This window comes from Phocoena sinus, chromosome 13 (assembly GCF_008692025.1).
Source record: "Phocoena sinus isolate mPhoSin1 chromosome 13, mPhoSin1.pri, whole genome shotgun sequence".
NCBI classification, from domain to species: domain Eukaryota; kingdom Metazoa; phylum Chordata; class Mammalia; order Artiodactyla; family Phocoenidae; genus Phocoena; species Phocoena sinus.
Window position 1 is genome coordinate 34779750 of NC_045775.1, and position 13582 is coordinate 34793331.

Sequence of the window (13582 nt, forward strand, 5' to 3'; positions counted from 1 at the left end):
CCCAGGTTCGAGCCCTGGTCTGGGAAGGTCCCACATGCCGTGGAGCAACTAAGCCCATGTGCCACAACTACTGAGCCTGCGCTCTAGAGCCCGTGAGCCACAACTACTGAGCCTGCATGCCACAACTACTGAAGCCCACACGCCTAGATCCCGTGCTCTGCAACGAGAGAAGCCACCAACACAAGAAGCCCGTGCGCCATAACGAAGAGTAGCCCCTGCTCGCCTCCACTAGAGAAAGACCACGCACAGCAATGAAGACCCAGTGCAGCTAAAAATAAATAAATAAACAAATTTATTAAAAAAAAAAAAAGAATCCACCTGCCAATGCAAGGGACATGGGTTTGAGCCCTGGTCTGGGAAGATCTCACATACCGCAGAGCAACTAAGCCCGTGCGCCACAACTACTGAACCTGCGCTCTAGAGCCTGTGAGTCACAACTACTGAGCCTGTGTGCCACAACTACTGAGCCTGTGCTATAGAGACCGTGCTCTGCAACAGGAGAAGCCACCGCAATGAGAGTCCTGCACACCACAACGAAGAGGAGCCCCTGCTCGCCGCAACTAGAGAAAGCCCACACACAACAACAAAGACCCAACGCAGCCCAAAATAAATAAATTAAATAAAAAAAAAAAAAACTACACAGAATCTAGAGGAAGGAAGAGCCTGGGTTCTGCCACCATCATTACCTCCTACTACTCATCCCCTTCCCCCCAAACTCTGAGCCCTTTCATGGAGGGCGTGGGGGTGGGGCTCCTGGATAAGGCTGTTCCTAAGGGGAGAAGGTAGGTACGGATGGAGGGAGTTTTCTTGGCACTTTTTGCCCATTTATTGTGGTTAGTACCTGGTAAGGTGCACAAAATTGTGGAAATGAGACAAGGAACTAACAGAAACAGAAATATTTTGAAGGGGAGAAATTGCTCATTTATTCAAAAATAATGGGAAAACCCCTTAGTAGAGCTTGTGATCTATCATTCCTTTGCAGTTTATGGTTTCCAGGTGGCCTTTTCACTTGGAGAAATTCTTCCTGGTTAAGAGATTTCTAGGCCAAAGGAAAGGGCTGAATTATCCCAATACTGCTGCCAGTTTATGGTTTGACTCCAGCTAAATTATTCAACCTATTTAGGTGTCAGCTCAGAAACGGAGAGGGTGATGTCAGCTACGTCACAATATGTTTTCCGTGGGATCTCCAGTAAAAGGGTTATGAGAAATAACAGTTATGCAGTGTGCATAACAAAACACTTCTGCTTTTTTCTCTAGGTCAAAAGAGCTGATGCAGGATCACAATTTGACTCATGGCATAAAACCTTTGGGAATCTGAAACTTTCTTGAGTTAGAAAAAAGCAACAGACACCTGTATTTGCATAGTGCTCTGTGCTGAATGGTTTACAAAGCATTTTAAGATATCACAACTGATCCTTACCCCATCTGTGAAGTAGAATTAGTATGCCCCCATTTTATATTTAAAGAAACTTGGGTCACACAATCAAGGTAATTCAGGCAAAGGTACTTTATTTTTTACTTTCCCTCAGCTATCTAGAAAATTATTTTTTTCACCTCAGTAATTTGTGATAATGGACCGTCACAAATGCCATCACCAGACAAACAAAACACAATCTTCTTTTCTGGGGACACTTCCCATCCCTGCACAGACCCCAAAGCCAGAGTCAACAACACACAGCTGTAAAGCACCAGAAACTCCAAACAACCTAGGACAGTAAGGGATCATCTTCGTGTGTATTTTACAACAACGTCTGGGAGTAGCTTGGAATGGATTGGCTTCTCTAAAGAAAGTTGTTTGTGTTCATTTTGGGGGAGAGCCAGCTCAGATTCAACTCTACTTGGTTCTTTGTTTCTGTGAGGGTATGAAGGCTGAGAAAACAGGGGCTGTCTAGAGAATTCGCATGGGAAAATAATAACTTTAAACGCTTTAGGTACATAACCAGTTAACAGTCCATCAACAGTAAGCTGATTGGCACGATCTCTTTTTTGAGGGGCTGTGGTGATGATGAACTGTAGGGCCCTGTTCCCGTAAGGGCAAAGGAAGCCCCCCTCCTCTAATGGTCTCTTCTCCCAGCCGGGCTGCACTGCAAGCCTGTCTAGAGGCAAGGCCTCCAGGTGTGGGGAAATAGGTTTTATTCAGCCCGGTTTTGGGGTGAACGCGGATAGACCTGACAACGTAGTTACGGTAGACTTGGAAGGGGCCTGTTTTTCTAGCCTTGTCCCCAGATAAGTCTCTGCCCGGAGGAGCTGCAGGCACCTGGGGTCCTCCTGGCTCCAGGGCCTGCCATCTCCAGGCCTGCCGCATTAACATCACCACGAGGAAGGCGCCCTGCTGCGAGCACTTATTTGCATCCAAGTGTTTGCACCGAGACAGGGGCTCACGTGCTCGAGGTCACACAGACTGGGTCTCTCCAGGGACAGAAGCGGGGAGGAAGCCCTGTCTCGGGGTGGGCAGGTGCCGGGGTACGCTGGTACGCCCTCCACTTCCAGTTAGGTCCCCCAGGCCGCCCCCCCTCCCCAATTCCCTGCTGGCCCCAAGCGCTCCGGCCTCCCGGGGGGCCGGGAACTCGGCCTCGCTAGCCCGGCGTTGGGGGCGGGCACCTGCTCCCACCCCTCGGCGTCCCCTCCCCTTCACTTCCCCCTCCCCTTCACTTCCCCCTCCCCTTGTTCCCTCACTCCCCTCCCCCCCGCGGCTAGGCGCGGCGGCGGCGGCGGCGGCGGCGGCGGCGGCCGGGGTTGAGGCGGCGGCGGCGGCGGCAGTGGCGGCGGCAGCGGGCGGGGCTCGGCTCGGGCTCCGCGGGCGGGCGGGCGGACATGGCGGCCAACATGTACCGGGTCGGAGGTAGGAAGGCTCGGCCCGACCCGGCCCGTCTGGGAGCGGGCTCCGGGAGTGGGGGGTAGGGGCGAGTTCACCCTAACCGCTGGGAGCCACGGGCGCCCGGGCTGAGGGCGCATGGGGCTGGGGGCCTGCGGAGGGGGCCGGGGCTGCCCCCCCTCCCCCACCGTGGCCCACAAGGGGCCGGGGCCCATCCACACCCCCACATCCCAACCAGGGTTTTAGACCAGGCCTGTACTTGGGGGTATGAATTATCAGACGCCACCCCACCTCAACCCGTGAAACCCCCATGGGGGTCAGGGGCCGTCGAGCCCCCTACGAGGGTGGTCTTTCCTCGCGTGGCTTCTAGGCGTTGGGGGTTTGGAGAGAGTGGAGGGACATCTCTCCTCTACTGCTCCCCTTCATTGGGGGTGTGGGTGGGGGCGATGGGGGGGTCCAGCCAGGGGCACAGCTGGATAGGCCTGTTTGCGGGGACAGGGCCCTGCACCTCTCCTTCGTCCCTCTCCCTTACGTTTCTTGTCCAGCCCCCCTCAGGGATGGGGCTTAGAGGGGCCGGGGCACCGCAGCCTGGGGTGGGGAGTGGAGCTCTGCCTGGACGTTTGCTCTGCTGTCTGCCTCCTTCCCAGCCTTCTGCAGAAGAGAGAAATAAGGTCAAACAAACTTTCTCCCTACTCGAGACGCCCTCCTCCCTCTTTTCCTGGTAAAATAATAATTCAGATAAGTGACATGTTTGTGTGTAAGACTGGCTCTTCTCTGCTCATTAGCCAAGCTCCTTGATGGATGGTGGTAGGAATGGCCTGGCTAAATGAGGCCACTTTGCAGAAGGGAGACGGGAAAGAGCCACTAAGATAGACAATACTGCAGCCCAGCCTCTCAAATAAACACACAGTAGGAAGTTTCCAGTGAGCCTATTAGATGAGAGGAAAAACCACACTTGAAAATTTATATCCTTTTTGTTGAAAGGCTGCAGCAATTGCTTTATAACGAGACCCAAAATGGATCTGGATTAAATATGGTAAATATGGTGTTAAAAAGGCTGGTTATCACCTCCACAGAGCTCTGCCTCTCAAAAAGTGACCCCTCTCCTTTTTTGCCCCCTCATCTTCCTAGATAGAGCTGTGAAAAAGTTTGTCAATGTGCTTCTGCTCTGCTCACCTGATTTTTTTTTAAGTTGGTGATTGAAATGTACTTTGGGCTGCTAAGCCTTTCAAGATGCTCTGAATTTGTCTTAGGTCAATAGTTTTATGTGAGAAGCCTACTCCAGGGCAAATTGGATTGGAGTGAAAAGATGTGGAAGCAGTTATCGTATGAAAGACACATGTTTAGTCAGCTCTGACTACTCAATGATAAGAGGTGTCTTTTTGTTTATTATTAAAGAAATGACACATGTGGGACAGAAGTCTAGGAGAACTTGAATAAAACATTAATTGAAATGAAAATGCCAGGAAAATAAGGGTCTGTGAATGGTAAGCACATAAGAAAGAGAATATATTGAGGCTGCATTACTCAGTTTGCTTTTACCAGGAAATGAATCACGGGCGTGCTTCATTTTGAATGTGAATTACCTAATATAAAAAGTCATAAATTGACAAATGTGAACTTTATGTTGAAAAGATTAAGCTCTTTACTTCCTTTAATTACAGATTATGTCTACTTTGAGAATTCCTCTAGCAATCCGTACCTCATCAGAAGGATAGAAGAACTCAACAAGGTATATACACTGAGTGTTCTTGATTCTAATATTAAGAAATATTTGTTGCCCATTGAAGGGTAATTGGGTAAAGGGCATAAGAGGTGATTTTACTTAAAGTTCCAGACTCTTTGAAAGTAGAGATTTCAGATTAGAGAATTATGCAGGATTCTGAATATTCTTTTGCTTTTTATAATTACCTCTGATATTAAATGTTGATATTGAATATGTAACATCTGTAAGATTTCTTCAAATTGCTTTGAGCTTCTCAGAGCAGGTCACTCCTGTAACTCAGTCCCTGTTTATATTTGAAGTCATAATTTGTGTTTCTCCCTTGTTAGTTATTTTTTAAGTAATTAAATTAAATTTTTAATTTAATTTAAAAAATTTTTTTAAATTAATTTAAAATTAATTTTTTCCTCTTTCAGCTTGAGAAGAAGGAAGTTAGGGAATATGATATTTAAGGGAATTTGTAGAATTCTGGACTAGGCTAACTAATAAGAATACAGTTTTGGTATAATTATAAAGTGACTTTTTGTACCTTAGGCCCAAGTAAATAAAACTTTTACATCAAGGTTTGTCCCTAATCGCAGGTGTCCAGGACATCAGAAGCATTATGAGTGTTGGCAGTAGCTGAGCTTTTACAGTGGAGGCACTCAAACAGTCATAAATGACATGGACCATAGATTTCTGATGGTTGAGGGTTAATTGTGTAGCTGGTGAGAATTCACATTGTTAAAATTTTGGGGGCTGTCTAGCTAATACCTTTCCTCCAAAATACCATCAGGAGACTCTGGTCCCGTTTTGAGTCCCAGGAAACCAGATTGGCCAAGGGCATGCCTGGCTTATGAGCGTTGAGGTCTTGGTTCACTTTTGGGGATACCCTGGGGACCTTGCATTTAAAAATTTCCATAGTATTTGAGACCACCACCAAATGAAGAAAATGGCCTCAGGATTAGGTCAGTCTGTGGGTGGGAACTGTTGAGATGTCTTCCTGGTGTGCTTCTCTTTTATATTATTGATGTAAGGTATAAGAATTTAGGTAATTCCAGGGAATTCCCTGGTGGTCCAGTGGTTAGGACTCGGTGCTTTCACTGCTGGGGCCCAGGTTCCATCCCTAGTTGGGGAAGTAAGATCCTGCAAACCACGCTCGGCATGGCCAAATAAATAAATAAATAAATAAAAGGCTTAAAAAAAGAATTTAGGCAATTCCACACTGTTCACTGCATCGGCTTACTTGGAAACTTAACTAGGATTCGAGGAGAAATATTGCCCTATGAGACCTGTATTCTCTGGCTGCTCCCTGCTTTGTTCATTCGGCTCTAAGTGCAGTAAGCTCTTTCTTGCCTGTTTCTCTCTCTCTCTTTTTTTTTTTGGCTGCGCCACCTGTCTTGCAGGATCTTAGTTCCCTGACCAGGGATTGAACCCAGGGCCATGGCAGTGAAGCACCAAGTCCTAACCACTGGACCCTCTTGGCTGTTTCTCGTATGCACCCACCTTAGGACTGTCTGGTTGTTCCCAGCCCCCCATACCTTGCTGTTTTCCCCCACATCATCTATCACCTTCAGATATACTTAATGAATGTGTTTACAGGCATACCTCAGATATTGTGGGTTCAGTTCAGACCACTGCAGTGAAGCAGATATTGCAGTAAAACGAGTCACATGAATTTTTTAGTTTCCCAGTGCATATAAAAGTTGTGTTTATACCATACTGTAGTCTGTTAAGTGTACATTATGTCTAAAAAAAGATGTACATGCCTAATTGAAAAGTACTTCATTGCTAAAAATTGCTAGCTATCATCTGAGCCTTCAGTGAGCCTTCATAAAATAATATTAAAGATCACTGATTATAGGTTGCCATAACAAATATCATAATAATGAAAAAGTTTGAAATACCGCAAGATTTACCAAAATGTGACAGACACGAAGTAAGCAAATGCTATTGGAAAAATGGCGTAGACTTGCTTCACCGAGTGTTGCCATAAACCATTGATCTGTAAAAAAAAAAACACAATATCTGAGAAGTGCAGTGAACCGAAGCGCAATAAAATGAGTTGTGCCTATATTTTCATTGCCTGTTTCCCCAAACTAGAATGTAAGCTCTGTGTGTGTAGTGATCTTTTCTGTTCACTAATGCATCCGAAGTGCCTTAGAGTAGTGGCTGGCACATAGTTAAGTAAACATTTTTTGAATTAATGAATTTCTCAGATGTCTGATGTTAATACTTGTACATGGCTTTACTGTTTACAAAGTACTTTGATTCATTCATTTTACAAATATTTCTGGGGACCTACTGCTTTTAGATACGCACTTTTAGGAACTGAAAGATGAACAAGATAGGTCTAGTAGTGGAGATGGACATCAGCTAAATAATTCCACAGGCAGAAGGAAAATTGCATCTGTGCTAAATTTACAAACATCAGAGCATGGTGCTCTGGAAGCATATAACCTGGGGATTCACGTTTGTCACCTCTTTTGAGCCTCACAGCACCTTAAACCTTAAGGTAGATGGATCATGGATTGTTGTGAAGCACACTGTGGTTAAGTAACTTAAATGCCTGGGTTACACATCTAGCTGGAACCTGGATCATTTCACACTTCTTTATCATTATATTACTCTTCACTTCAAAAGTCCCTTCCCTCCCCCACATTCTCACCTTCTCCCTGAGCCTCTGCTTTCTTAAAGAGTGGTTAATATACGAGCAGTCCTTAGGGGACTGAGGGTGACGGAACTGTGAGAGATCAGAGTCTGTAATTTCAGAGAGTGGCAGTTTGGATGGAGTATTGATAAAAAGGAACTGCAATAGGCTAATTAATTACTAAATATTTACATAGGACCTTTATTTCTAAAGGGATGTGAGAGATCTCATTTTAAGTAATTAATTAAATATTTCTCGAGCTCTTGTTATGTAGCAGGCACTATGCTAGGCTCAGGTACAACAGTGACCAATATGGACATGGTCTCTGCCCACACAGGGTCTCCGTTCTCATGAGGGAGACACATGAAAAGATGAGTTAACAGGTGTAAAGAAAATAGCGATAAATGGTGTTAACTTCTAGAAAGGAAATAAGCAAGAGCCTTGACCCTTGACATAGAGAATAACAGAGGTTGCTTCCTTTGGATAGGGAGTGAAGGACTTTAAGGACATTGAAGTTGAGGCCTAAAGGATGAGAAGGAAGTAGCCTCAGGAAGAGGGGCCACAGGAGTTCCAGAAAGGCCTTGAGCGGGTCAGAGGTCAAGTTGGCTAAGTGGGGAAATTTAACATGATTAGAAAATCCAAATAATGAATTTAAGAACACTTGATATATTATTATTTTTTAAAATTAATTAATTTATTTTTGGCTGCATTGGGTCTTTGCTGCTGCACGCAGGCTTACTCTAGTGGTGAACGAGGGGCTACCCTTCGCTGCGGTGCGTGGGCTTCTCATTGCGGTGGCCTCTCCTGTTGTGGAGCACGGGCTCTAGGCACGCGCGCTTCAGTAGTTGGGGCACATGGGCTCAGTAGTTGCGGCTCGCCGGTTCTAGAGTACAGGCTCAGTAGTTGTGGTGCATGGGCTTAGCTGCTCCACAGCATGTGGGATCTTTTAGTGCAGCGAGTGGGCTCTGGTGCGCATGGGTTCAGTAGTTGCAGTGAGCGGGCTCTCTAGTTGTGCCGCACAGGCTTAATAATGCGGCACGCAGGCTCTAGAGTATGCAGGGTTAGTTGCCCTGTGGCGTGTGGGATCTTAGTTCCCTGGCTGGGGATCGAACCCACATCCCCTGCATTGGAAGGCAGATTCTTAACCATTGGACCACTAGGGAAGTCCTGAAATAGACTTTTGTCTCAATTTTTCTTCCCCAGAACTTTTAGGTGCAAAACTGAATATATTGGTTGATAAACACAGTTCGACATTGTTTTATCTCTTTTTTTTTTTTTTTTGAGGGACTGGTTCTTTATTTCAAAAAGACATTTATCAGTGTTCAGTATCAAAACAGTTACACTATTGTTTTTTCTTTCCCCAATTGGCCCCCAAGGAGACCACACCAAAGGGGAGTACATTTTAAGCCAGTTAAGCTGTAGGATGCGCACCTAACTGACCTCACTGAACCCTCACCAAAAAGGGGAGATTGGGTAGGGAAAGAAACTTTGAAAGATCAGCACACTGCCAGCCCAGACTGTTAGAGGGCTGTCATAGCCAGGTGGGGTGACCAGTGTGCCCCAGCCCCAAAGAAGCAAAGTTTCAAAATAATATAAAATTTAAAAACAATTTTGTGTATAAGCTATTCAAGATTTCTCCAGGACTAACTGCTACAACACACAATGAGATGGCAGTTTTAGAGACAGCAGCTTCAGACCCAGAAAAGGGTGATGAGATGAGTTTCATATGGCTAAATCAGTGGTAGAACATAATTTTCCTTCCTTTCTTTCAAGGAGGCGGGAGAGCAAATAAGTGGTTACCTCAAAATAAGGGGCACATGATCCATTCTGTGAGTGATTGGGAATGGGGTAGAGCTGGGACAAGGATTTGGTCTCAGAGGTCTCACCATCTTAATCTCATCTGGTCACTTCTGATGGAAAAAAAAAAGTTGCCCAAAGATACCGTAAAGCTGAAAACCTGAACAGCGCTTTTTTTTTTTTTTTTTTGGCTAACTCCTTCTGGAATCACCTTTCTGGTTTGGCAGGTACTTTTTACAGAGCAATAAGGCTTCCCAAAATGGAGTCCTTCTCTGGGCTGTTTAGCTCTCAGGAAGGCAGGCCCATACCTTTTCCCCTCCTCTACGGAGAGGGCAGTATGCATTAAGCTGAAAAGTTACCTTCCAAAAGTGAGAAAGGGAATAGACTGCTGCTTCAGAACTATGGAATTATCTGGAATGTTTTACAAATGGCTGCTATAGCAACAAAAAAGGTAATTACAAAATGTGCACATCACAGCATGCTTTTAAAGACACTTAACATTGTGCTCACATTCCCTTAAACGTTGTTCCCAAAGATGCTCAGCCTCTAGCCCAAATGGAATCTCTGGAGAGAGGCAGAGACAGTTTGGCGAAAAGGACACAGGGGTGGGGGTGGGAGACATGGCGAAAGGAGAAAGCAGCCTTCCAGTTAAAGGTCAGCCGTCAGTTTAAAGGTCAGCTTCTGGCCTCAGCGGAGTCGGGGTCAGAGGGAGGGGCAGCGCAGGGCGGGACTGGGGCGCTCTGCATCTCATCCAGGTCAAGCAGAAGTCTGGTCCAGCATCCTTTGTGTACAGAGGTGCTCCTCTTTGGTGCATTTCAGTTCATCTTCCAAATCATCAGTTGTCTTTTCCAGCTTGGCTGCCCATCTCTCAGCAAACTCAGCACGGGTCTCTGCCTCCATGAGTTTATCAGTAAGAATCTTTCTCTCTTCCTCATACCTGTCTTCTTTTTGAGAGTACTTTTCTTCAGCAGCACTCAGACACTTCAGATTCTGGTCCATCAGTCTGACCTGCTCATCCGTCTCTCGGCAACGGGACTCTGCCAGCTCAGCTCGCTCCTCTGCCTTCCAAGTCTCCCTCAATAATCACCAACCTAAGAGCCACCTCTTCGTACTTCCTACCTGCCTCTTCTGCAGTGTGCTTAGCTTCTTCGAGTTGGATTTCCTGGAGCTCCATTTTTTCTTCCTCTTTTAAGGATTGGTTTTCAATAACCTTCAGACCTCTCTCGCTGTCATCAGCAGCTTTCTCAGCTTCCTCTAGCTTTTGCAGGGCAGTGGCCAGGTGCTCTTGGGCACTGTCCAGCTCCTTTTCAATCAGCTGGATCCTGCGGTTCAAGGAGACCGTGTCAGCTTGAGCCTGTTCCCGGGCCGCCTTTCTCCCTCCACTTCCGCGGGAGGTGCTCGGCCCTCTCCTCTGCGTCACTGGCCTGCAGCTGCGGAACCTGGGTCTCAGCGCTTCACCACCTCCGTGGTGGTGACCCCGGCCGTGGTGCCTACCCGGCCCCTGCTCGCCTTCAGGTTCCTGCCCCCTCTGCCCGGAGCTGCAGCCGCTTCTCACCGACATTGTTTATCTTACATACCCTCTTTTCTTCTCCTCTAAACTGTACTCAGATACAGTGATGATGATCTTTTGGAGGAAGAATATAAAGTTGAAATAGAAAACAACTTCACGGTAAATTTTTAGTCACTATCTAGCTTGGGTGCTGCTCTTCTAAAGATTTAGTCTGCATACATGTTGGAAGAAGGCCTTGTGCACATAATAATGAGGATACAGTCTCAGGAAGTTTTGGAAGTTATGCTTACGGATAAATTGAATGTTATTTGCTATTGATTGTTTTTTTGGTGTGTTATGTTGTATAATTTATATGTTTCTTCATATCCTGTATGTTTTATTAGCCATCCAGTTTGCTCTGAGATTCATTTTAATGTTTTGGGTCCTTTTTTTGGTTGGGAGAAGGGAGCCACTAACTTCTTTGAGCATCTAGTCTTGTCCCCCACCCCAATCTATATTTGCACATACAAGGTTTTGCATATAATTTCAGGAGATCCCTTCAAAGCCCTTTTATAGAACCCAAGTTAAGACCCCTCCTGACGTTTAGGATCTGTTGGGAAGAAGGACAGAAATTGGGAAAAGGAAGTTCTTTTCCATCTGTTCTTTAGTTCGAGCAGACCACAGACTTTCCAAAATGGAAACCGTTTGGTTTTTTGTTTTTTAATAATGTACTTTCTAAGTCTGGGATAGAAATGGGCGTGAGTATGAGGTTGACTAAAAGCCCCTTATTGCTGAAGGATGTTTTACTAAACGTGTTTGACAGAATAGAGATTTAAGAGGCTGCAACCTAAATGGAGAAAAGAACACAGGAAAGAAATTGCTGTTCGTTGTAGGTTCTTCTTTATACCTGTCTCCACTTTTCCCACGTGTGGGTTTTGTTCAGGTCCTCCTTTTTTCTTAAGACTACTCAGTCCTCCAGGCTTCACCTCTTGGACTCCTTTCCTTCTTTCCTAGCTAGCTAGGGACCTTCTGCCCCCTTTCCTCGTCCTTGAAGCTTTTTCTGTTCTTCCCTCAACAGGTGGTACTTCCTGCCTCCATGAGTGAGAAGTGAAGTCTGGAGGGGAAAAGAAAGGAGTAAAGACAATAGTGCTGGGAATTTGTCAGGAATGTTTTACTCTTATGCTTCAGTTGTGGGGAACCGGTGAAGGTTTCTGGGTGAGGGACATGATTACAGCTGGGCTTTGGAAGGTTGGAGACGAGATGACACGTGGACAGGCATCTTTGCTGGAGCAGAGGCTTGGTGAGGGCAGACACCATGCATCCGTGGTGCTTAGCTTGTGCAGGGGCACATAGGAAGCGCACACAAGAAATTTGGTGACTTTATATACAAAATATACAAAATATTTAACTTAGGTCTTCAGAGCTATACTTCTTAAATTATTTGTGGTGGAGGATTTTTAAGAATTTTCAGTATCTTAGACTGCTTTTGTAAAATTTATAAATGAGAGTAGAAAATGAAATTTAAAGTAGGCTTATAAAAATGCAAGCCCCATTTTTCATTATTAGATTCAATAGATATAAAATTAACTCTCAAATACTGTAATTCATTTAATTTCTGTACTCATTTCATTACATAGTAACAGCTGTGGACTGGGCCTTGGACCACAATTTTAGTAGCTCAACTTTAGAGGAATGTTCGAAGGGAGGGTGTGTGTGTGTACAGTAGAGAAGAAGAGTAATACTGTACACTGCCTAATAGCCAAGTGTGTGCGTGGTTCAGAAGAGAATATTTATTTTGAACTATGCCCTTCCACCCCAAGCAGGTTCAAATAAGAATTTAATTAGCTTTACAGAGTATCCCTATTGGAGGAACTCACCAGTAAGGTAGAAAAAAAACATGTATGCCTTAAAACTCTTGCTTTGGGTTTTTAACATGCTTTTATTTATTTTTTTAAATGTTTATTTATTTATTTTCTTATTAGTCGTCCATTAACATGCTTTTGTCTCAAGAAGACAAAAATGATAAAGCACTGATAATTGAAGTCATTGATAGATTTTATTTACATTTGAATATTGGACTGTTCATTTAGCAGATTGCTGGATCATTACTTCTGGAGGATGTATTTGATCACAATATTGTGAAATATAGAAGCACTTTGGTTAGGATGTAATATGATTTCAGTTTTAAGGGGCAATATTCCTACAAGACTATTTCTCACTTTAAAATACTGCCGCTGAACTTCATAAAACTGACAACTTTACTGCAGCACATATACTTATTTCTTTTTCTCTGAGTGTATCTGTAAGCCCAGAGAAATTTTGAAAATATGTTCTCAAATTTGTTTGAAATTGGAAATGACAGTAGCATTTTATTGTAATCTGTGTGTTTTTGCAATGAACTCTGTAGTGAACATTTGACCTTGAGATCTCTCAGAATTCATAAAGAATAGGAGGGTAGGAGCCTGGGCCCCAGCTGCAGTAAATTACAGCCTAACTGAATATTGATTGTATTCTAGACTGTAGTCAAAAAGAAATAAGAGCTTCAGTGTTCATAACTCAAGGTTTTTAATACTTTCATATGTGAAGGTAAAGTAAGTACTACTAAGAATGTTGACCGTTATGGATTCATGGACTCCCTTGGGCTGAGAATGCATTTCCAAGTTATCTGGTCCACCTCACATGTGGACTGCCCTGCACCTGCAGAGCTTCACCATCAGTCGAACGTGAGGGTGTTTAGGATGGGGCTGGGTGATTTTGCACTTAGCCTGTGCCTCAGGAAGAGGGTTTGGAGGACTATGTTTAACTGTCTTTTAAGTTATGTTGTGGCTTTTTAAATTTTGGGGATTAGTTTCTTAAGGTTAATCAGAGTTAAGTATGGTTTTAGTCATTAAAGCTCTCTGATCACTTTAGTTTAATTTTTAATTGATGCCAATGAGTTATTTTATGTTTGACATTTGTTTCACTTGGAACTTTTACAAATGTTACTCGTCCTGATTTGAATTTTTAAGCTCTCTGATTATCCTGCAGTTGTGGTTGGCACAGTAAATGACAGTGATCTTACAATTATGCTGTCTCTAGTTTTGTTTTATAAACTACTTGAATCTAATATTCAGTATAGATGACTTTTAT

General features: G+C 44.4%; 1 protein-coding gene and 1 pseudogene across 6 annotated transcripts in view; one reads left to right on the forward strand and one right to left on the reverse strand.

Moving 5' to 3' along the window:
• MTA3 (metastasis associated 1 family member 3) overlaps positions 1 to 13582 on the forward strand; it is a 197564-nt gene that overhangs the window by 39589 nt on the left and 144393 nt on the right. For 4 of the 6 annotated variants that reach the window (XR_004352956.1, XM_032653363.1, XM_032653364.1 and 1 more), the window contains exons 1-2: positions 2754 to 2842; positions 4480 to 4547. Coding sequence is in view for 3 of the 6 variants with exons in the window: in XM_032653363.1 (XP_032509254.1) it covers positions 2815 to 2842; positions 4480 to 4547 (96 nt within the window). In the remaining 3 variants the exon portion in view is untranslated. Of the gene's footprint in view, positions 1 to 2753; positions 2843 to 4479; positions 4548 to 13582 lie in introns of those variants that run through there. The other 2 variants (XM_032653367.1, XM_032653366.1) reach the window with 1 other exon arrangement.
• On the reverse strand, positions 9639 to 11770 carry LOC116764579 (annotated as a pseudogene).